Source organism: Microtus ochrogaster, chromosome X, assembly GCF_000317375.1.
Source record: "Microtus ochrogaster isolate Prairie Vole_2 chromosome X, MicOch1.0, whole genome shotgun sequence".
In the NCBI taxonomy this organism is placed as follows: Eukaryota; Metazoa; Chordata; class Mammalia; order Rodentia; family Cricetidae; genus Microtus; species Microtus ochrogaster.
In genome coordinates this window covers 34,203,229-34,227,050 of record NC_022026.1, presented here as the reverse complement: position 1 = coordinate 34,227,050, position 23,822 = coordinate 34,203,229, and the positions used below count along the sequence as shown (strand labels likewise).

The 23,822-nt window shown below is 36.4% G+C and overlaps 1 protein-coding gene across 3 annotated transcripts in view; it reads right to left on the bottom strand.

The window, feature by feature from the left end:
* Positions 1 to 751: 751 nt before the first annotated feature.
* Positions 752 to 23,822, bottom strand: part of Diaph2 (diaphanous related formin 2) — a 793,576-nt gene continuing 770,505 nt past the window's right edge. For all 3 annotated transcript variants that reach the window (XM_026784823.1, XM_026784824.1, XM_005358668.3), the window contains one exon: positions 752 to 6,265. In XM_026784823.1, the coding sequence (XP_026640624.1) occupies positions 6,201 to 6,265 (65 nt within the window). In that variant the 3' untranslated portion in view covers positions 752 to 6,200. The remainder of the gene's footprint in view (positions 6,266 to 23,822) is intronic.

Below are 23,822 nucleotides of genomic sequence, written 5' to 3'. Positions count from 1 at the left end.
GTGGATGCAAAGAAGAATCTTAAGTATGCAAGTCTTTGAAGACAGTTCATGGTGTCTACTTGACCTGGCCCTTCCAAAAACACTCCTTTTTTTAAATTTAAATTTTTATTTTTTTTTCAGTTGTTGAAAAAAAATTTCCATCTCCTCCCCATTTCCCTCCCCCTCCTCCCACACATTGCCACCTCCCCCTACTCCCTTCGCCCTCTCCCCCTCCCCCCCACTCCATTCCCCCTCCCTCTCAAGAATGAAGAGCAGTCCAGATTCCCTGCCCTGCGGGAAGTCCAAGGTCCTCCCACTTCTATCTCTTAAGATCCAAATGAGGAGCAGAAGGAGGGAGAACATGAGCAAGGAAGTCAGGACCATGAGGGGTGCACCCATCCACTGTGACAGTGGAACTGATCTATTGGGAGCTCACCAAGGCCAGCGGAACTGGGACTGAATAAGCATGGGATGAAACCGAACTTTCTGAACATGGCGGACAATGAAGGCTGATGAGAAGCCAAGGACAATGGCACTAGGTTTCGATCCTAATACATGAACTGGCTTTGTGGGAGCCTAGCCTGTTTGGATGCTCACCCTCCTGGACCTGGATAGAAGTGGGAGGACCAAAAACACTCTTGAAAGCTCTGTTTAGTGAAAGCTTTCCCTAGAATGTCCTCACATCCCCTTGACACTTCACCATCTATACCTTTTCATTCATATTGAGTCTGAATCATAGACAGTACAACATTTAATGCAAATCTAAGCTTTATTGAATTAGTAGGCATTATATAGAGATTGCAAGTCGTTATTGGTCCAGCACAGATACAAGTGTTTGTTCCAAGGATAAATGAGAGCACAAATTAAAAGTTTTACTGCTGCTTGAACTATTTCTTTAAGGTGGCTTGCTATGGACACAATCTCCCTCAATACCCATTCAACACAGTCTTGGCTTTCACCTCTCCCTTCAGCAGAGGGATTCACAATATCTAAAGGAAGCTTTTAAAGAACTCTTCTGTATCAGAGGTAGTTTTGTGCCTGCATTATGCATCAGAGAAGACATCTGAACAAAGACTCCATAAAAAGGGCAGAAGAGATACACTAGAGCAGAGTTGAGATCAATGATTTTTTTTCAACTAATTGGCTACAGTGGCAAAAGTATCAACCAAAATTTAGAATAGCCTTTTGTCTATTTAATAACAAAGCATGCAGTAGCCTGTGCAGCCAGTAGCTTTTTAATAACAACCTTAAATCTGTCTTGAGCACCAAGGATGCATTTTCAAAAGTATAAAGCATATTTATATGCAGTGACTACTGTAGTGGTTGTATTATGCCCCCCCTCCACAAAAAGACATGTTTATTCATGTGCTAATCACCAGAATTTGAGATATTACCATATTTGGTTAAGCAGGTATTGGGAGGTGTAACTAAATTTAGGCTCTGAAAATGAGGATGTAATCTAATCATAGATAACCTGGACGGGTCAACAAAACTATCCTTACAAGAGAGAGGGAGAGGTAGATTATACAGAGGGGATGGTGTTGAAAAGGCAGATGAAGCCACAACCCAAGGACTAATGAAAATCACACGAAAAGAGGCAAAGAATGGATTTTTCTACCCGAGCCCGCAGAGGAGTGCTGTCCTGTCAATATCTTGGCTTTGTATTTGTGACCTTAAAAACATCACAGAACCAGACATCTACTCTTGTTTCCCACTGTGTTGTGGGAATCTGTTACAGTAACCATAGGACCCTAACAGAAATTTTAGTATGAGGAGGGGTATTGCTATGACAAATATCTACAGATGGGAAAGGGGCTTTGGAATGGGCTGCTTGGTGGAAGGTGGAACAATTTTCGATGACGAACTTAATAGAGAAACTGTAGATTGCCTGAGCCAAACCACTGTTGGGAATGTCGATGCTAAAGGCATTTCTGGTGAGGGCACAAAAGGAAATGAATATTGTACTGGGACCTGGAAGAAAGGCAATTGTTATAGAGCAGCAAAAAAGAAAACAAACTAAACAACAACTTATCTGAATTGTCTCCTGTAGTTTTGTGGAAAGCCAGACTTGATCCTGTAAGTGATAAAGTCGGGTATTTAACTGAGGAGCTTGGCAAGCCAAGTGTTGGAGGCATGGGCTAATTCATTCTTGCTGGAGGTGGGCCAGCAGACTTAAGGGAGTGGGGAGGAGAAAGGAGGATAATAAATGAGATATGAAGGTGAAATGGAAGTTACTTACTGATGGGACCATAACAGGGAGTAGTGGTGGAAGAGAGGGCAGGAGGATGGAGGTGGGGAGAATAATCAAAAGAAAAACAAAATGTTAATGAAAATGTCACAGTGAAACCCATTACTTTTTTGCTAATTTAAAAAAGTTAAATAGGAGGAAATGAAAATGTTAAGGAAAGAAAAAGAGGAGGTAAATTGAAGAAAGAACCATTATGTCAATAAGGAAACAGCCTTTAATTTGGTAAATCTTGTTAATCTTAAAGATGGTAAAATTCTGCGTGAAGATGTGCTTTGAAGTTAAGGTGAAGGATGTGGCCTACCAGTTTTTAAAAAATAGCAAGCACTGAATAGATCAGGCACACATTCCTGGATTCATTCAACTATCTCAAAGAAAACCACACATAGAGCTGAAACTATTTATGAAAAAACTGTGAGGATGCTGGGCAGTGGTGGTACACACCTTTTCCCCAGAACATGGGAGGCAGAGGCAGGTGGATCTGTGTGAGTTCGAGGCCAGCCTGGTCTACAAGAGCTACTTCTAGGTCGTGCTCCAGAGCTACAAAGAAACTCTGTCTCGAAAAACCAAAAATCAAAAAACTGTGAGGTTGGATTGACATGACATACTTGGAACTCACATGTGATTTTTGAAAATGCAATAATTATCAGAATACTTTTGGCTTGGTTTGAAACAAACAGATAGGAGGAAATGAGAGAAGGCTGCCAGATAGATCACTATGGTCAGAAAACAAGCTCATAAAATTACTCACCTGCAAAATGTGATAACTTTCAGATTAGTAAAAGAAGCACCTCAAAGGCAAAAACAACTGTGGGTACAAAGGCAGAGACCTGAGGCCTGGAGCAGAGAAAAGAGCTACAGTTCCAAAGGGTGATATCTCAGACAGAAAGCCATTGCCATGCCTTGACACCTATGGGCAACATGTTTGGCTGGATGTTTGGAAAACTGTTGGGGCAGATGACTCCTTTCTACTTTATGTTCTTTCCCTTTTGGAGCAGGAGTTCCTTTATTATTAGTCCACACCTGCCCTAATGCTATTTTAGGAGAGAATAATTCATTTTTATTTGTTCTCTCACTGAGTACCAGGTAGAGAAAGGCTATTGTTCCAGGAATGGGAATACCTAAATATCATTCATACTTCATTGGACGATCTAGATAATTGGATTTGGAACTAATGGCATTTGGATGAAATTTTGGAGTTAGAAGTTACTTTTGAGCCTGGAGAACATTGAGAAGAGGTGAATGCACTTTACATATGGGACAAACATACATTCTGGGGGTCAGTTGGCAGACAGGTGGGAAGAAGAGTCATGCAGATATCATGAAGTTCAGGATCAGTGGTGAGATCCTCCTGTTTTAACATGGTGGTTTCTAAATGCCACCATCAGCATCCTTACAAGAGAGGCAAAGAGAAATCAGGTACACAGAGAGGAAGGTAATGTGAAGTGGAACAGAAAAATGTGGCCATCCAAGAATGAACAAGGCAAAGAAGGGGCCTCTGCTGTAGCCTCTGGAGGGAGCATGAATGGTCTGATGCCCAGATGTCAAGCCTCTAGCCTCCAGGACCATGGGAGAATACATTGCTGTGATCTTAAACCATCAGATTTACTGTCAAGCATTACAGTAGCCAAAGGAAAATATACTAATCAGTTAACTTGTTAGGTAACATTCCAGAGAAAAACTTGTAGAAATGGCATTTCTCATCTGTGGCAAAAATAAACAAAAGTAAAAATTTCAGCCTAATTTGGTTTTATTTTAAAAATTGCACTACAAATTTCTTTGTGGATGATACTCTTCAACCTAAAATAAAAAGTGCAAGTGGCTGGAGCAGGACTACTGTAAGTCCTATAAGTTAATTCTGTGTCCCCTGAAAGGTTTTCTAACATTTGTGAAAAGCATGTGGAATGAATTTAAATACAAATATATAATTTATCAATAACAGTACTTCATTCATTCCTGTTTACAAGCTAGAAAATAAGGCAAGTTCACATCTGGAAAAGGTGATACGCATCAGTATGTTAACCTTGACCAGTTAGGTAATATGGCAGGGCAAATGCCCCAAATTTCAGTCAACGTTTACATTTCAAGATCAATTTTCTACAGCCTGAAAAGCTATAAAAAATAAAACACAAAACCTCAAATAAGCCATATCACAATATTTCAGAAAATACTTTGTAAAGTCAAAAATGCATACAGTAGTTATTTACATCAATTAGTAGAACTTCAATTTTGTAGTTATTGTTTTAAAAAGTATGTGAAAGTGGTATGTTTTTAAGTGTGTGTGTGATTTTTCACTTAAGAAAAAAATAAAAAAAAACCTCAGACATTGTCACCTTCTGATTTCTCTATTATAGCAGCTTCAGAGTATTATGAATTATAATACCCAAGTAAGAATGCACTAGGATGAAAGGCAACAGTTTAAATTAATATACATCAGTATAAAGATGCTGTGAGCTACTGGTCACTTGTTTACATTATCTCAGATGGTGGCTTGCTAAGCCAGTCATTTGTTTTTTTCTCTGAATGTCTATAATGTGCTTTTGAGAAATCGAATTTTCTACATAAGAAATATACATACAAGCAATCTTTTACAGCAATCACAATCATCTGCACGAATTAGTTTTGAAATTACACTCCAGAGAAGTTACACCAGTTATTACAAATGCACATTGTAAGCGAATAGATAAGTTAAGTATAACTTCTGCTTTCTCACATGTTTAAAACAATGCCGAGCTTCTTTATCTGCTAGTGTTGTTTTGGCAGCATCACTGAAATGTGTTAATAATATACGGTAAGTAAGTATGGTGATGACAGAGAGGTTTACCTTGTTACAAGGATATGGAATTACTGCAGTAAGAGGTATAAGCAGGCACACATGCATGCACACGTGCGTACATACATGCACATGCATGCACGCACACACATGTGCACACACACCCACACACATGCACAGATACTTGCTTTTACTTCAACTACCAAAGTAGAACAGGTAAAGGGGTGGAAAGGGAGATAAAACAATTGACCTTTACAAAGTTTTCTACTGCCTCCTGCATAATGAAATCCCTTTCCTCCCTCTGGACTCTTCTGCAGTTCTATTCCCTAACTCTCAGGGATGAAGTGAGAAAGAAGCACTAGAGTGAAGAACCAGGAATCAATATTTTCCTCTCAAATCTAAATAAAGGCAATAGAATTTTCAGGCTCATCCCTAGCATATGCATGAAGTGTAGAGGTTTTCTCAAAAATAGCTTTCCGAAGAATTTCTATAAGGCAGATATATATGCAGAATTAGAAAACACTTCTTAAATAAAGTTGAAATCTAGCTGATTTTGTATTTTTAGTAATGATAAGTGCCTGTGATATCATGCTGAAACACTAGACTAATGGTAAGATTAATTTCTGCCAAATAGATAAATCCATCAACTTTCACTTGAAATGGGTTCTAAATACCTTGACGGGGGCTTCTTTTTCAGAGTGTGCTATTCGCACCCATTCTCTCAGACTTTACACTCTATACATACACACGAAGAGCTAGAAGTAGACACTGAAAAATCTTCCTATCTATTCCCCTTTCCTCCTCTTTTATTGTTTTGGACAGTGGGGTAGGGTTGGTAGGTGTGACCTAGAAATTTCAGTTTTACATTCTTTGACAGAATCTAATGGAATGTTTGTAGGAGCCTTAGGATTCTTCTATTTTCTTTTTATAAAACTTTTGCCTCCACAGTCAGGTAATGTCTCCAAATGTCAAGTAATGTGGGTCTTTACACTACAGAGGAACAACTGGCTTCTAATCAGGACAGCTGGGTTTGGATTAGTGGACTTGCAGTACTCTTACAAATACATATTACTTCACCCAGCTCAGCTTGACCTTTGTGGAAATGCATTTATTTCCACTCAAACCCTTGAGTGTATATTTTGTTCTTCTCAAGATGAATGATTTTGTTTTCTTAAATGTCTCCATTCTTTCTGGCATCAGGAATCACTTGGATGACATGGCTCCATTGTGGCGAGAGCGTGATCTTTCCAGAGGGGCCCGTCTGTTATCTGTAGGACAAAGAAAAGAAGGGAACACACGGTGAGCTTTAGATTCTGACTATTGCACAGTGTCAGGTTGAGAGAGGTTTTCAAACAGTCTTGAAAAATCACTTCAAATGAATATGGAAATAAGCTGCAAAGAGCCCGGATCTGAGGCATTTGCACTGCAGCTGCCAGGCTGAGTTCAAGAGTTCTGCAATCAGCAAGAAATGATTTTTCTTGGTAAGCAGAGGCAGAGTGATAAAAGCAATGGAAGAATTCTCTCAAGCACAGACCTCTTGGAAATAAGCAGGTGACAACAAAATTCCCTGGTAAAGATGTTAAATTGAAAAGATCTATGTACAGTGCCTTTTGTTAAAAACCTCTTCAGTTTCCCATGAGTTTTCAATTTGTATGCTGGCTACCTCTAAAGGACATCAGTGTATGCAGAGTCGGGGGGGGGCGATTTTCTTTTAAAACAATGATTGCAATATATGGTAATCAAAGTAGCTACTGAGTTTGCCTGATTGTATGATGTAAAGAAATTCAATACATTATATAGTCATTATGGAAATGAATAATGAATGGGACCTATTCTTGGTCCCATTCCCCTACCCATCACAGGAAGAATAATCACTGTAGAGATGACTGTTGGCACAAAACTTGGAAAGCAAAGTTTAAAAGCACTGAAAGTTGCTGAAAATAGTTTTAGCTTTAATAGGGAAAAGGCTTACAGCTATGCATTGTGATGATCACTACTACATTATTATCACCTCTGTTTTATGCTCAGCTTAAATGCAATTGATGTGGGTAAAAATCTCTTCCTGGCAAAAGCATAATATACTTAGATTTTTCTATTTAGAATGAGACTCAGTCCCTAGAAATAATGACAACCACCAGCACTTACATAAATGCTAACACTTTACACTAGTTAATTTGCTAATTCACACAACATCCCCGGGAGGTAAGCCCATTTCATTCCATCCTATTATCTCTGCTTTAGTGATGAAGGTTACACAGCAAATCAATGGTATGATAGGAGATTATAATGCAAAGTTAATGTCTAAATGTCAGGACTGCTTTGTTCAGAAGTAGAGGTTGGATCCTCCCAAGCTGCTCTTCATTTCCTCACTAAGATGATGATGGCCCACTAGCATATCCTGTCTCTCCATGAGGAGGCTGGCCCGAGAAGTGCTGAAGTTTTGTCATGATGCCTTTCTGGGTTGTACTATCATCTCTTGACTAATTTCCGGTAGTCTGTGGTCAATACGCAGCAAAACTTTCTTGCACCCATAACCTTGGCCTCATTAATACCACCTTGTGAGTGCACTGAGCAAACTAGTCAGAAGCTTAAAGCGTACTCAATGCTTCAGAATGCAATCATATTGCAGAAAGGTGAAGAAGCAAAAGGCTTTCTACTTGCAGATACATATGAGTGATGTATTATTTGGGGAATGCTTTTGAAGATACCATTAAAAGATCCATTATTTAATTTGTGATATGGATCACAATTCAGCTAAAAATGTGAAGATAACACTCCTGGATAAAGGGCTTATTACTTAGATGGCACAGGTTTGCATACAGATTAGTTTGGGACTTCTTAGAAGACATTTAAAACTTAAGCTACAACCAGATGATTCCCATTTCATTGCAAACATTAAAACTTGAGTTTTGTTCTTAGATACAAGAATGATGGCAGGATTTCCCACCGGATCCTGCCAGCTCTCTGAAAGAAGTTGGTACATTAGGGATCCTACAAACTGAAGTCAACAGGTATCTGTGCTTCCCTCCAGGAACACCTCTGACACCCTGCAAGATAACCATTTCCTAGTGGATCACCACCAAAACTCCAGCATCACAGTATTAAATGATAGGATGTGAGGATTCATATCAACTTGCAATTTGCTGGTGTCATTTGGTGTGAGAAAATGCTTTTGAGCCAAAGCAAACTGTCTAAAGGACATGAAAGCTTTTGGAAAGTGGCATGAACACTGGTTCAGGATCCAAACTTGGCCTTATAACAGATAGAAAAGAGAACTATTTTAGATTTTCTTTTTCTGTCCTTTTGATCTCTTCCGTTTAGGAGCCTAAGAGGTTCCTAACATAATAAGATAATTACATGAAGAAGCAATTCTGTAAAGGTCACAACTTATATTTTTGAAATGTCAACCTACAATCTTGTTTATGAAGAAAAAGCCATTAAAAACAATGGCAACATTGCTGATCTAAACTTTTAAAAATTAATTTCCAGTTTTTTATATTTATGTTAAAACTAATTTTTCATAAAACATATATTTGTATCATAAAGTTCTACAGATCAAGCCATAAATGGAATAAATGGATCTTATAAAGTAAACATATACATGCACACACACACACACACTTTCTTTCACAGGCACACACACTTCTGTATTTCCATATGTATACATAGATTTTCTATCTGTCTTCACATTATAATGGCTAATAATTTAGTGATAATAAATTTTCATGCTCAAGACTGACTTTATCTTGGAATAAGAGATTGAAATACCACTGAGTGGATTATTTGAAACATAACTTCTATATTTATGGTATTCAATACTAATGGACCTTTCAAGTCAGCATCACATGTATAGAAAAAGGACTCTTCAGTATATGCTGCCACCACAGTGTTTTTGATCTTGAACTCAAGTGTTTTTTTTTAAGACATTATTCTTTAGAGGACAACAGAGGCACATTACATTATGATATCATTGATGTCACTGACATTAGATATCATTGCTGTCAGAGGGAACAGAGAAATTGAGGTGATTGTGAAACTGATGGCAGTTCTTGCTTGGAAACAAATGGAGGAAGTAGGTGGTGTGCTATATGATTTGAGGACTTGATAAGACCTACTCAGAATCAAGTTCATTTCCCAGTCTAACAGAATTTGGTAAGCAAACCCAAGCTGATTCTCCTTATTTGTGAGAGACACATTTTTGAAATAAACTCTTATATGTAGGTGAGGAGCTTCTGATGCTACTACGGAGGTTGAAATCTTTAAAGAGTAGCGTTGAAGAGAAGGGTATACTTTTACAAAGATGCATGCTATGGAGGCCAGTGGTCTTCAGGGAATCTTCCAGATCTTTTCCAACGGAGAAGTTAAGCCCATGTCTTGGCTTTAATGTGGTTCTGTGCCTTCTATTAGGTTACCTGTTTAAATTAATGGCAAAGCTGTCCTTATTGTGGAGCAAGAAGCTCCATGCCTTCTCTAAGCAAAGGTACATGTGGCATTCATCTCTAAACCTTGTTGAGTACTGTAGTAAATGAATTAAACACATTGTCATATTAACTCTTCTAGAATCCGCTCATACAATCATTTATTTAGTGACTATGCAAACAACACATAATGTAGAAAATATACAAATGTCATTAGGTTTTAGACCCAAACCTACTTCAATAATTTTGTTGTTTTTGTAAATGCCAAGTAAAATGACCAAAGGCTAAAGACAGATCAGATATAGCCCAAAACTAAGAGGACAAAAGTCAGACTAGAAGCCTCAGTTTTGAATATGCAACCTGGGTGTGCAGTCAAAGCTCTAATAAAGAGTATTCCCAGGACTCTATCTTTCATACTATATGTATGATCAAGTTGAGACTGAAACTATGAGAAAAAGGGTCAAGTCCACTACCAATTCCTCTCATAGTGTAATGTGCCTCTGTTGTCCTCTAAAGAAATAAAGTTTTTTTTTTTTTTAAAAAAAAACTTGAGTTCAAGATCAAAAACACTATGATGACAACTTATACTGAAGAGGATGTGGGATAATGGGAATGCTCCTCCATTGCTGGTGGGAGTGCAAACTGGTACAGAAACTCTGGAAATCAGTATGACGATTTCTCAGAAATTAGGAAACAATCAAACTCAAGATCCTGCAATACTGCTGTTGGGTATATACCCAAAAGATGCTCTATCATACCACAAGGACATGTGCTCAACTATGTTCATAGCAGCATTACAATATTTGTAATATCCAGAACCTGGAAACAACCTAGATGCCCCTTAACTGAAGAACGGATAAAGAAAGTGTGGCACATTTACACAATGGAGTATATACAGCGGTAAAAATAACGACATCTTGAAATTTGCAGGCAAATGGATGGATCTAGAAAAAAAAATTGAGTGAGGTAACCCCGAAAGACAAATATAATATGTATTCACTCATAAGTGGCTTTTAGACATCAAACAAAGGGAAACCATTCTACAGGCCACAACCCCAGAGAAACTAGACAACAAAGAGGACCCTAAGAGTGGCATATATGGATCTACATAAGAAGGTGAAAAAGATAAGATATCTTGAGTAAATTAGGAGCATGGGGGTCATGTGAGAGGGTAGAAGGAGCGAGGGGAGGAGAAAGTAGAGTGGGAAAAATGTATAGATAAATAAAAAAAATGAAAAATACCTCGAGCTCAAACTAGACATGCAATGTATTGTTTTTACCCTTTTCTTGTAAAAATTTTGTTATTAAATGTCTGTCATTAAATATATTATTTTTCTGTTATTAAATATAATACTGAAAACACAATTTTGAATGGCCATTATTCATTTTATATTATGCAAATATACCATAATTTACAAGAAACTTCTCTTCTGAATAATATTTAAGCTGATCCCAATATTTTGCTACTATAATAGTGTAGAAATAGTGGAGGAAATGATCATCCTTATAGATACACCCATATGTATGCCCTATATAGAACAGGCATTACTAAGGTATGCAGAAGTAACCTCAAATGGCATTAGAGACTACTGCATTAATTTAAATCCAATTGGAAGTACATGAATTTGTCTTATCTCTTTGGGTAATAACCTTTTAAAATGTGTTAATATAAAAAGTGAAAAATGACATATGATTTATTCTTTTTGCATTTTTTCAAATATTAGTAAGGTGGAACTTTTCATTTATTTATTTTTCCTTTGCATGTTGGCCTTGTCATTTGACAGTTATTGTGCTTAAGATAGCAACTAGTTGAAGTATATATTAGAAATGTTTTCCTTAGTTTGTTATTTGCCTATTGTATATTGTGAATTTTTAAGACTGTATGGTTTCATTTTTTTTAATACTATTTTTTGTAGGAAGGTAAGGCCTGACAGGCTGAGAGGAGCCAACCAGGATTCTGGCACTATCAGAGGTCCTGATTGTGTCTAGCCAATGAGGGATGACCAGATGCTGCCTGAGGACCTAGCAATGGGCATTTGTCAGAGGTTTTGACTGTGCCTAGCCAATGAGGGGGTGATCATGCGATGTCAACGCCTGGGTGCTAGGAGGGTATGTAAGTCCACCCCCACCCCTGGCTATTAAATAAACCAGTCTGCTGAATGCCTTCATTCTGATTCCTGATGTGCCTTCTCACTTCGTCCCTCAAGGAAGATCTTAGGGCACAGCTACAAATTTTATATAATTAAATCTATCAATATTTACATTTTGATATCTTCTTTTATTTTCAGATTTCTCTAATAGACATTTGTCTAACAGACATGTTTCTATTATCCAGACATTTGATAGGTATCAAGTCATGACTCTTTATGGTCTTTAAAGCTTAATCCATTCATATTTAATTATTAAAATTATCTTCAATTTATTTTGTTTCACAATTCTAGATAAGCTTTTACACTATTTTGTTTTTTGTTTTATTTTTTCTTTACAAAGGACACAGGTTATTCTATCACAATTTGTTGAATAATCATCAATTACTATACAGATTCATTATATCTTTTTTATTATATATTAAAAAATATTTGAGTTTCTATTATTTTGGCATTAGTATTATTCTAAATTTTTATATAAATGCCTTCTAATTTCATTATTTGAGCATAATATTCATTTCTCTTTATCATTATGATTATTATTTCTATAGCAATAATTATTTGGCAGACATGTTCTATGTATCCCCAATAGGTCTGGAATTATAATACCTTGGCCTCTGTCTCTTCAATGCTTGGATTATGAATGTGAATTTTATGATATGTTTCAGTGCCTGTGGAAGTTAACTCTCCATTATTTATATTTTCATTTAAAATATACACTTTGGGTGGTGGTATGGCTCAGTGATAGAACAGTTGGCTATCATGTGAAAAGTTCTGGGTTTAATTCCTTAAATCACACACACACACACACACACACACACACACACACACACACACACACACACACAAATACTTTTGAGGCATAGTTCAGTAGTGGACATCATGTTATAATGATAAAGCATCCCTAGTGACAACTCAGTATGCAACTGTGAGTGTACTGATGCTCAGGTCCATGTGTGTGTCTGTGTCTGTGTATCTGATTATGGTTTCAGGATGGAACAAAGGGCCTCAAACATGCTAGGCAAGTCCTTTACCATTGACACATGGTACATCCCCAACCACTTTTAGGAATTTCCAGGCTTCTCATTTCCTTGAAAATTCAGCAAGGCCTTCCTTTATCCCGCACTGCCTTCTAATCAGTTTTTCTGATAGCTTGGCAATTTTTCTTTGGGAAGTAGAGCAGAGTCTAGAAGTCTCCAAAAGAGCATCATCAATTATAGCTAGACAGGAAGTCTTGTTGTTTTGCCCATCAAAAGTGTAACTGCAATTAAAGTTGTAGTCTTGTTACCTATTGATAAAGTCTAGTGCTTCCAATTTGTGAATCTCGTGTTCTCATATTTTGTAGTATGTTTCAAATTTTGGACATCTACCAGATATCAGTTATCACACTACATTGACCTGCTTTATTTCAGTGGAATTGTATACATAGGATGTTATGCAAAAATACATGTGCAAGAGCCAGTCGATTACCTCTCTGCCCAACAATTAAAGAGTTCTAGGCTACCTACTCTATTGTCAATGATACTGCAGTGTTTTTGAATCTAGAAACAGGCCACATTGTGTAATCCATATGTTTTATTACATGAAAATAAATCCATGCAAAGAAAACAGGAACCTAGATTACTGTGGTAGTTCAAGTTGGCAGAAGAGTGGAAAGTTATTTTAATGATGATGGTAATGGAAAGCAATAATGTTAAAACAGTTCAGAGGCTACTGTGACTATAGACACACAACTCCCATTAACTATAATTGGAGTTAAGCACATGTAATGATAACAAAATAGACCCTTAAATGCCTTTCCAATTGGAAAATAAGCAAATGCATTCCGAGAAACAGCATGCTTTTGTGTGGAAACTATAGTATTCTAATTGAGATGCACAAATTATTTCCACATTGATATTGCTGAAGATATGATGTTGGTAGTTTTTCTATGTTTAAGGATATAGATCTGCTATAAGTAACGTCCGTACAAAGAATGCCTTTCCTTTTCTTAATGCTCAGCATTCGTTATGCTATTAAGGGAAAAGTCTCAATAGTTGCAATGGATTTATTAATTCAGGAGCTTGTTATCAGCATGAAACTCTGCTGTGCTAGGGGAAAAACAAATTATATTTTATAAAACTGCAGTACTGAGATTAAATCACCTTTCTGTATTTCACTTTCTTCTTATCCTCCCTGCCAGGTAGTAACTCTACTCTCTATCTCTATTATGAACCTCATATTTTGCAAACTACCAAGTCTTGTAGCAATATAAGGGTACATTATCAAACAAACTCAATTATAGTATCTTTAGGAAGATGGAAATATAAGATAAAAGTAAAATCACACAGTATAATAATATTACTTTAAGGCATTAAAAACTTAATTCATATTAAGCTACAAATGTAGAATCTATGTGATTCTTTCATCTTTCACAAACACGGTGCTTTTACAATATATATACTCAACTTGTTGGTATTTTAAATGGCTGACATTTACATAATTGATAACTTGGGTATTTCAAAGGATCTTAGAAAAATGTGGTGCAGATAAAAGAAAATCAGTGTACTATTCAGTATTTCAGCTGCCACTGACCTTGCTATTGATTATCTTTGGATTCAATGTCAAAGCTAGTGAATAGATTTTTTTAATGTCGTTGGCTTTGTACATTAGTCAAGCATTATATTCACTTCTTTACTAGAGAATGCAAATAGGACCTAAGTCAAATGTTCTCTCTGTGAGGATGAGAGTCTATGAGAACATCTGCATATCTAGAAAATATGGAAAATACAAACTAACATACTAGGAAAAGTTTTACAAGAAATTCTATAAGTGAAACTCATGCTGTGCAGAGCCAGCATCATAGTGGCTTATATGGAGCAGTTTCTTAAAAATTATTAATAAAGTCATCATCCAGTCACTAGCCATGAATCACATACATATCCTTGAATTCACCTTCAGCTATGCTGCTTACATAGGGGGCATACATATTCGCCATTAATACAAGGAAAAAATTCTTTCTGTCCTTTTATCTAGCTACAAATTGTTACTGCATAAACTATCCACCTGGTAATAACAGGTAACCTTATACATTACTTGGGTGGGAAGAATAAATGTATCAATAACAATAACATTAAATTAATTAGGTGTTTCATGTTGCATCTACTTTATTTTAAATGCAGTTCTGGCTCCAACTAGAGAAAAATTACATCTCTTGAAAGTAGGAGTTAGAGGTCATGCAAAACTTTACCCTCATTAGGACTTAAAAGATAGGTGGGATTTAAACAAAAAAGAAATAGAAAGATAGCTGTCAATTTCTGATTAATAAAAATGTAGGTTTTAGTTCTTTATATTGCAGACCATTCAGTTATGCAAATTTTTCTCTTGGGAAGTACAAAAAGGGAATGAATATATAAAAGGAAAATTGGAGTAACTATACATCTTAACTTGCTTTTCCCTAAGGAAAAGAATAAAATGACACAATGAAACTGTTTGTATTTGTAGCTGTCAGGACTAAGATGCAGTGATAGCTATTTCTATAAGGATGTTATTTTAATTTCAATTCTGGTTCTTAAAAACAGTTTTCAAGTATTTATACATAAGGTCACAGTTCTCTCTTGGAAGGGTGGGTAAGACCAGCAGAAATGGGATTCTCTGAAGTCATCTAAAGAGGTTGTTGAATTCAGCTACATAGCAGTAGCAAGAGTGACCATAGAAGGGATGATCAAGGTGAAGATTACAATGACCTGGGCCAGAGTGTTTGGCAGGGTGAGATACTGAGTAGCCATTTGGTTTGGTGCTGAATAAACTAGCTAGTAAATGGCTCTGCGATCCATGGTCAACTCATTATTATCACCTGTCATCTGTGTGACTTTCTACTTCATGGGTGACATAGATCCCTGTGACTAAGAATACTTGCCATCAGCCATTTCTCCAACTTTGATCATATGATGGACAATCCTCTGTCATTCTCCATGGCAGTTGTTTGTGATCTGCCTGAGGTTTGTCGCTGATATGCTGACCTAGAATACACTCACCTGTCATCTGCTTTTGTTTCGAATCACTCTAAGACTTTACATCTAGTCTTATTGTTTTTAACATGTGCAAGCTTGCATTTAGGTTTGGATTCCCTATTTCTAGATGATGGTGATGGTGGAGGTTTGATAGCACTCAGTCTAACTCTAGCTTAAATGTGGGAAATGTGGAGGGCAGTAAATACCCGGTTTCCGTATTTAAGCAGAAATGTCGGTCCTTCCTCCTACACAATATGTCCATCTCCCCAAAGACCATATCACAGTAAGAAAGCCCTGCCTATGATTTTGAGAAGATGTTTAACCTACAGTTTACAATGCAAGAGCCAATAAACAGGTGTTCACATCAGTAATGATTCCCATGCTAGCCTGTGCTTAATTACTTAACCAGTTGTGTACACAAAGGCAACCTGTGTGGTTAATATTACAGACACTTTAGCAGCTGTCAGTGCCATTGTTTTTAAAATATAAACTGTCCCTTACGGTTGGAGCTGGTCAGCAGTTGTTTTAAATATGAACAATTAAGAGTTAACACACAGCTTCTCAATTTCATATTCACAACTGTCAGAAAATCTTTTATAATTTTAATATCTAATGCAGCTCAAATACAACCTGAGCATTAGGACAGGGCTAAGTGAATAAAATGGCTACTAACAGCTTACTTTTTGCAGAAAAAGTCTCAATGAATCATTTAAGCCTATTGGAACAATGCCAGCCTCATCAGATCTAGAAAAGGTAAAAACACAAAAGGCTGTTTTTTCAGATGCTCTCTAAGACTCTGTTTATATTCAGTGCAGCATATAGGTCATCATGAGATTCAATATAGCATGCTAGTTACATATAGTGGCATACTCTGTAGCCAGTCTAAATTATTATATAGATGCAAACATACCAGAGAAAGAAGTCCACATTTTAAAATGAAAAAGGCAAGTTACCAAGGAATATATAATATTCCTATTAGTGAAAATACACAATTTATAATTTAAAATTTTTTTGAAGGACATGTACCCATAAAATCAGCAATAACTTCTAAATAGTGGGATCATGATTTGTCCTTTAGGTTTTGGAGGGAGCTATATTCCCAGACAATGATTTTGTTTTATATTATTCCTCTAATACGTGAGATTGCTTTATCAACCTCCTCCCCTCAAGGTTCAGGGATCTATGCTGAAGAGCAGTTGAGAAGTGTCTAAGAGCCAGTAGTGGTGGATGGCTGCAGGGAAAGAGCATTTCCCAGACGCAACAGTACTGATACACATGCACACAGGAAAGGTGATAGTATGCAGAAGACCCATACAGGTTCAAATTAGATAAAAATTCTAACACTAAGAAGAGGAGGTGGTACAAAATCTCACTTCTAACCAAGAAGCTATTTGCAACTGATTCTTGATGGGAAAGGGAAAATCAATTTTTTTCCCCCAATAGAGTGTCAATGATTCTATCAACCATACTCCAGGCCAGGCCCCATGCTTGAGAATAGTTGACCTCATGCTTGAGAATAGTTGGCTAGTACAAAATAGACGCCATGATTTCTTGTGCACTCTTGGTTTTATTTTGGTATTCTTCTTGTTTGCTTTGATTTTTATTTCTGTTTTTATCTTTTAGAGATATCTGTTTTTATCTTCTAGGGAGTAAGTTGGGGAGGATCTGGGAGGATTTGGGGGAAGGAAAAGAATATGATCAAAATACATAGTATGAAAAGGATATTAAATAAAAGTTTGAAAAAAGATGTCTGAGTCAATTCCTGGTTGATTATGTTATTACTTAAAATATTATAATGAAGAGGGGATATAAAAGGACAGCAAACAGGTTTCATTACTGTTTTGCTTATGGACTTCAGAGCTGATAGGCTTTGTGATAGGAAACACAATTTTTAGAAGTTAAACAAATTTGTTTTCACACAATTATCATTTATAAATATATATCACATCTTAGATTCTAACTTGTAAAATTTTAAGTTATAAAAAGTGATTCATCTTAAAAGACTGTCTCCACAAAGATTGGTTAGGACTTAAAAGAAAGGGAGGTATGCCTTTATTTGTGGAGAGCTTTATCTTACTGATAAAATCACATGAGATACCAAAAGAAATAACTAAGTCAAACAGTCAAGACCTCTTTCCATAGATGGTAAATGACCCGGGCCCACTTTACAGAAGAGATCCTATTGTGATGGCTAGTTTTGTTTATCAACATGACACATCTGGGAGGAGGGAACCTTAGTTGAGGAACTGCCTCCACCAGATGGGTCTGCTTGCATGTCTGTGGGGCATTTTCTCAGTCTCTAATTGATGGAGGAAAACTGAGCATGCTGTGGGCAGTACCATCCCTAGACAGGTAGGTGTGGACTGTATATGGAAAGCAGCTAAGTCTACCAGGGAAGTATGTCCTCCATGGTTTCTGCTTCGAATTCTTGCCGTGCTAGAGTTTCTGCACACTTCCCTTTGTGATGGACTATAACCTGTAAAATGAAGTAATCCCGTTCCTCCCATAAATATTGTTTTTGGTCACTGTTTTATCACAGCAACAGGAGGAAACTAGAATGCCCATAAAGTGCAGGTGAAGATACAGAGCAGAAACAGCATTATTCTCTCTTAATCCACATATACAGATATCATAACGGAGTAGGCAAAGCTAAAGGACACATGCACGAGTCTTTGAAATTATTAGGGCAGACTATAAGACACAATTTTCTAATAAGATCCCCTTTACACTTACATGAATGAAGCTTTGTCAATACCAATTTCCTCATCTCCAAATGGAGATAAGAATATTAATAAGATAGGGTATTAAGAGGATGGAATGAGATACATTCATACTTGCTCCACATTGAAATTTAAATAGATATGAAGTATATGCATGTACACATGTAGCTGTGCACATACACACATATCAATCAACAAGGCTCGAGTGAGAAATCACCTTTATTTATAATAGATATCCACAGCTAAGCACATGGGTCAATTTCTCAGTGCATGGTCATATGGGTTTATATCTTTGTTCTGCCTCTTAATAGCTGTTTCTTCATTTGTATTCATCTTTGCCACCATGGAAACAACAATTAATATTAACTCTCTACTTAACAGTATAGTTACAATGACTAAATAATGGAAATGGACCATGATGATACCTAATATAGAATAAAACCTTAGTGTCTTTAATACATACCATTGCAAGAGTCAAGTTTCACAGGTTTCAGTGGACAGATTTTACACGTTTTGAAGTCTAGACAGACTAATTACAGCAATATGACAATTTTTAGCCACTTTTGGGACAATGAGAAAGGTTGCAAGCAGATGTTTGTAAAAATCTTTTTCACATTAGCCCATAAAAACAAAGATTTAATAAAGATCGGACAGGAAATCAGAATTTGCCAAAGTTCTCACTTTTTATTTATTTCACAAGTCATCACAGGCTGGTATATTTTTATGCCCTTGGGAAGCAATGAAAATCTTTTATAACTATATATTTATTTTTCTTATTGTCATCCAGTGTGTATAGAAATGTTGCCAGACTGCTTTCTATTACTTCTCAGCTTTAGAATTCCAGTTGTCTGGACAGATTTGTCCCTAAGGGTAGAAAGAGATTATTTCTAGAGATGCCAGCCTGGCTTGAATGATGCATCTAGTAAAAATGGTCACTTATTTTGCCTCCGATCCTAGGAGAACAGTTTTACCAGGCAACCTACTGACCTTTCATTTGCTTTCCTGAGTAGTCTATTCACTGGAAAAGGTATGGGGGTTGGGAGTTTGCTTTTGTAAGTAGAGTGTGTTCCATGTTGCACATTACTCTTGCTATACAAAAATAAGCATGCAATTTACTTCAATTTTCATTTCTGAAGAGTGACTATGTGCCTTACATTGTGCTACAATGATAGAGCAATAAATGTGACAGTGTCTTCTTTGATAGCTGTGATGTAGTGTCTGCAATCTTTTGGTTTAAAAATTAGTCTGACAGAGACGTGTTAAGGCTTTCTCTCTACCCTGTTACATAGTTCTCAAGGAGTTGGACTGATAACTCAAAGGCTATATTGGATTTGGATATTAAAACGAAAAGTCAACCTTCTGCATACAAAAATAATAAGAATCCAGTGAGAAAGCGGCTAAGATTAGGGTCTACTCTTTAGGAACACAGATAATTTCTTGCAGGAGAGAGGCATGACTGGAAGGAATTTCGAGAGTAGGTAATATTGTAATTGGCTAAAAAAGGTTAAGGTTGAATTAACTGAGAGGAAATGAATAGTCTAAGTGAGACATTGTATTGAGCAGACAAATCTGTATGTATCTCAAAAAAAGCCAGTAGTGGCTAAAGACAAATGATTATGGCCAGATGACTGATGCATCTTATGCACCACCTTTAAGGCTCCCAAATTTCAGATATGCAATAGGGAATAAATTGTAATATATAGTGTTATTTGATGATCATGGGGTAGGTTAATTTAAGAGAGGACAAATGAGAACTAGGGATTAATTGGACATGGGGATAAAGGAATGTCTAGTCTTATACATATGTGAAAATGGTGGTTCCATCAGCTCAAATAGGACTTGCAGCAGGAGGAAGTACTTTCAAGAAAAAGGTGATGAGTTCAGTTTGATACTTGTCAAGCTGGAGATGCCTTCAAAACCTATGGGAGAGACGATCAGCAGGCCATTAAATACAGTGAGACGGAAGTTCAGAGAGAGGCTTGAGCAGAGTTAAGAGTGATTTGGAACTCACTTGATGCATCGTAAACAAAACCATCACATATGAAAGGACACAGACTGAGATTCATGGTTTGTTGGTCAGATTCTGGGAATTACTGATGATATTTAACAGATGAGTGCAGGAAGAGGAATCTTTGACGAATATGGACAGTAAGTATTCAGAGATGCACAGAAAGAAAGTGCATATTACACAAAGCAAGGGGGAAGATTTTGAAAAATGGAATAAGCAATAACATCATATACTGTAGAAAGATGCAGTAAAATAAAGACAGAAAACTATCAGATTTAGAAATATGGAGGTCATTAGAGACCTTAATGAGAGCAATTTCAGTGAAATAAGGCGAGCAGAAGCCAGACTGCAGAAGGTTGAGGAAAAAGTGGAGGCAATGAATATAACTTACACTTGCATTTTTTATAACCCTGAAAGAGGTGATATTTTCTTAGAGCAAAATCAGTTACTTTAGGTCACTGTGCCTGACAATGTTCAGCATCATCTACAGCTGAAATGGTCATATATATTGATTGGACCATGGTGGACATCTGGCCCCACTATGGCCTGCAGATTCATAGGTTGCCTAGTAAGTAGAACATGGTATGTGATAACAAGGTAATGTGTACTTGGGTAGTAAGCCAATTTAATGTGAATAGAAAGGAATGAACAGATATACAGAAAGAAGTGAAGCTCATTTTGTTTCTTAGGTGCCCAGAGTACGTTTCTGTTGCACAGTATGAAAAAAAATATTAGATATTTCCACTTTCATAGCTAATGTTATTAAAAATAGTCAGTGAAGCCCCCTATGCCATTTTTTCCAATGGTGAGAATAGTTAAAGTTGTATTTTTCATTTATAAGGTATAGTAAAAACTATCAGCATAAGTATATCTTATAGTAGTGAATTGACAATATCAAGGTTTACATATACATGTGTTTGCTTTTGCATTGCCTGAGTTATTCCAGTGTGTGCTACCATTTTACCTAACAGTGTAGGCAAATTATACATGAGAACATGTGACATCATAGTGAACACCATGATCAGGGTGAGAGCCAATGGTATTATGACACTGCAATAATCATTGTAATTGTATTGCAACTGTTTACTCATTATGAACTGGATGGAAAATACACATTGAATAATTCTAATGCATCTGACTCAAATGAAAATGAATTAGATAGTCATGCAGATTTCAGTACTAACCTAGTCTCCATAGGAATAGTACAATTTTCCAAAGTTATCGAGTAGATACCCTTATTTAAACCACACTTTGAAAGTTGCTCTCTATCAATTTCCTTTCAATAATGGACTCTGGTAATCTCAAATTCAATCACAATCACAAAGCCTTGAATTTACAAAGTGGGATTCTGTCCAGCCTAGTTATATCACACAGATTTGCTGCACACATCAATGAAGTGAAGATATATAGCTAGATAAGAAGCCACATCTTTATAGTATAAAGCTTAGCATCTATGGACCATAAAAAGAATGTTGGTTTTACTTTTATAAGTTTTGTAGTTGTGTTAACTACAACAGAAGAAATTCACATTTCTTTTTGTACCTGTTGTCACTGGAATGGCCATATATTAGAAATGATTTTACATCAATTATTGTGGCTACCATAGGTTTCAATTCTCACTACAATGAGTTCACAATCTCTTTCATCACTCCTAAAATCTGGAAAATAGTGAACTGGCCAAATTAATCACTATAGTGAGGTTTTCCACCCTTCAAGTCATCTTCTAACCTGCCTTTGTAGGCTGTGTTCTCAAAGAGAGTACTCCCCTGCTCAAAAGGCCACCGTGATTTGAAATAAGACTAATGTGGCTCAACCTTAATTTGAAGTGGTTAAAAAAAGACAAAACTGTAAAGGAAATTGCTACAAGTTCACTTTCAGAAGGACTTCAGAGAGCTGATAGATTAAAATTCACTGAGGGATAAAACACATGAGGATAAAAGTGAACAGGTTCACACTAAAAGAAGTATCTCTGGGAGAATAGAATATATGTGTGATATATTTGGCTCTAAATTCTGTGGCAGTGAAAATGTCAAGGAGAAATTTGTAAAGTATACATTTTGTGGATTCTCTTTGTTTGTCCACAAATCCCATCCCATCCCACCCAATCTGATTTTTCTTGATTTTTGACTATCCCCATTGAATCTAGCTAGGTTTCCCTTCACAACTGTTCTATGAAAATGGCTAGCTATATATAGGTTAGATTTTTATATACTGTCTCCTCCATTCTATTAAAAACTACTAATCCTTGAAAACACAAATAGAGTAACATCTTCCTTAATTTTTAACCTTCACTTATCTTTCTTTCCTCTTGATTCGATGACACAAATGTACTATGGATGCTACAATTCAGCTTTTAATTTAAAGACAGCTTCATCCTCCTCAATATTATTTTGGGTCTGACCTTTATGAGAGGACAGAATTGGGATAGGCCAGAATGCATCTCTACTACCTCTTGATGAACTCTCTCAATACAAAGCAGGCATGAATCAAGTGCATATTGACTCTTTTTCTTAGTAAAACTTTTAAGAGTATTTATAAATATAAATATGTCCCTTGTTCCCATATATACATATTTGTGTGTGCAATAAATAGTTTATAAATGCTATGTTTTCAATAGAGACTTTTACTGTGAGTCTAATTGTAAACTGTCTTAGAGATAGCCTTGCATTTTTAGAAGAACAGAGAGAAAAGGGTAATATGTGTGGTTAAGTTGTGAAGTAGTGCATAAAATGACATTTAGCGATTCGGAGTGTTCTAGTGTTGACTACATAAAAAGTGACAATGAATTGAAGTGAAAGAGATTTCCTTGGAAGGCTCTCTCCTGACCAACCATATTACAGTCTCATTTTGAGATGCTCCATTTTATCTATTCTGAATTTTATTCACAAAGAACTATAGCCATAAATATCAAAATCTCAAGACCAAGGCAAAATTTGTACACAACACTTCTAATGGATTCTGTCAAGATTACTGAACTACTTTTGGTAAGATGCTTTAGTAGCAAGCACTTTCTTATGGATTAGAATAAAATAAGTGACTTGAGAAAATTCCACTATTTCCATATGTGTAAGATGTAAAGCATAACAAAATTTCATAAATAAAGTATAATTCTACAAAAATACAGGGAATTTTCTACAATGGCTGCATTTACAAATAGGCCTACCTTGAATCCATATCATACTCTTACAGTAAAAATTAATAGTTTTCTTTAGTCTTCATTTTCCTTGACCTTCCTGAAGCTTTTGACATCGTTAACAATTAATCCAGGCACAAAACTCTTCTTTCAGCTTGTCTATCATTACTTCTCCTTCATCTTTAAACTACCACTTTGATTGGTCTATGTTTTAAAACTACGGTTCTTCTACCCTATGTATAAGTGATCTTCTGGGTATTATTCTTTGCCCTTTCACGTATTATTCTATTTATTTTTTCATGAGCTACTTTTCTTTTTTTTTTCTGGTTTTTCGAGACAGGGTTTCTCTGTGGCTTTGGAGCCTGTCCTGGAACTAGCTCTTGTAGACCAGGCTGGTCTCGAACTCA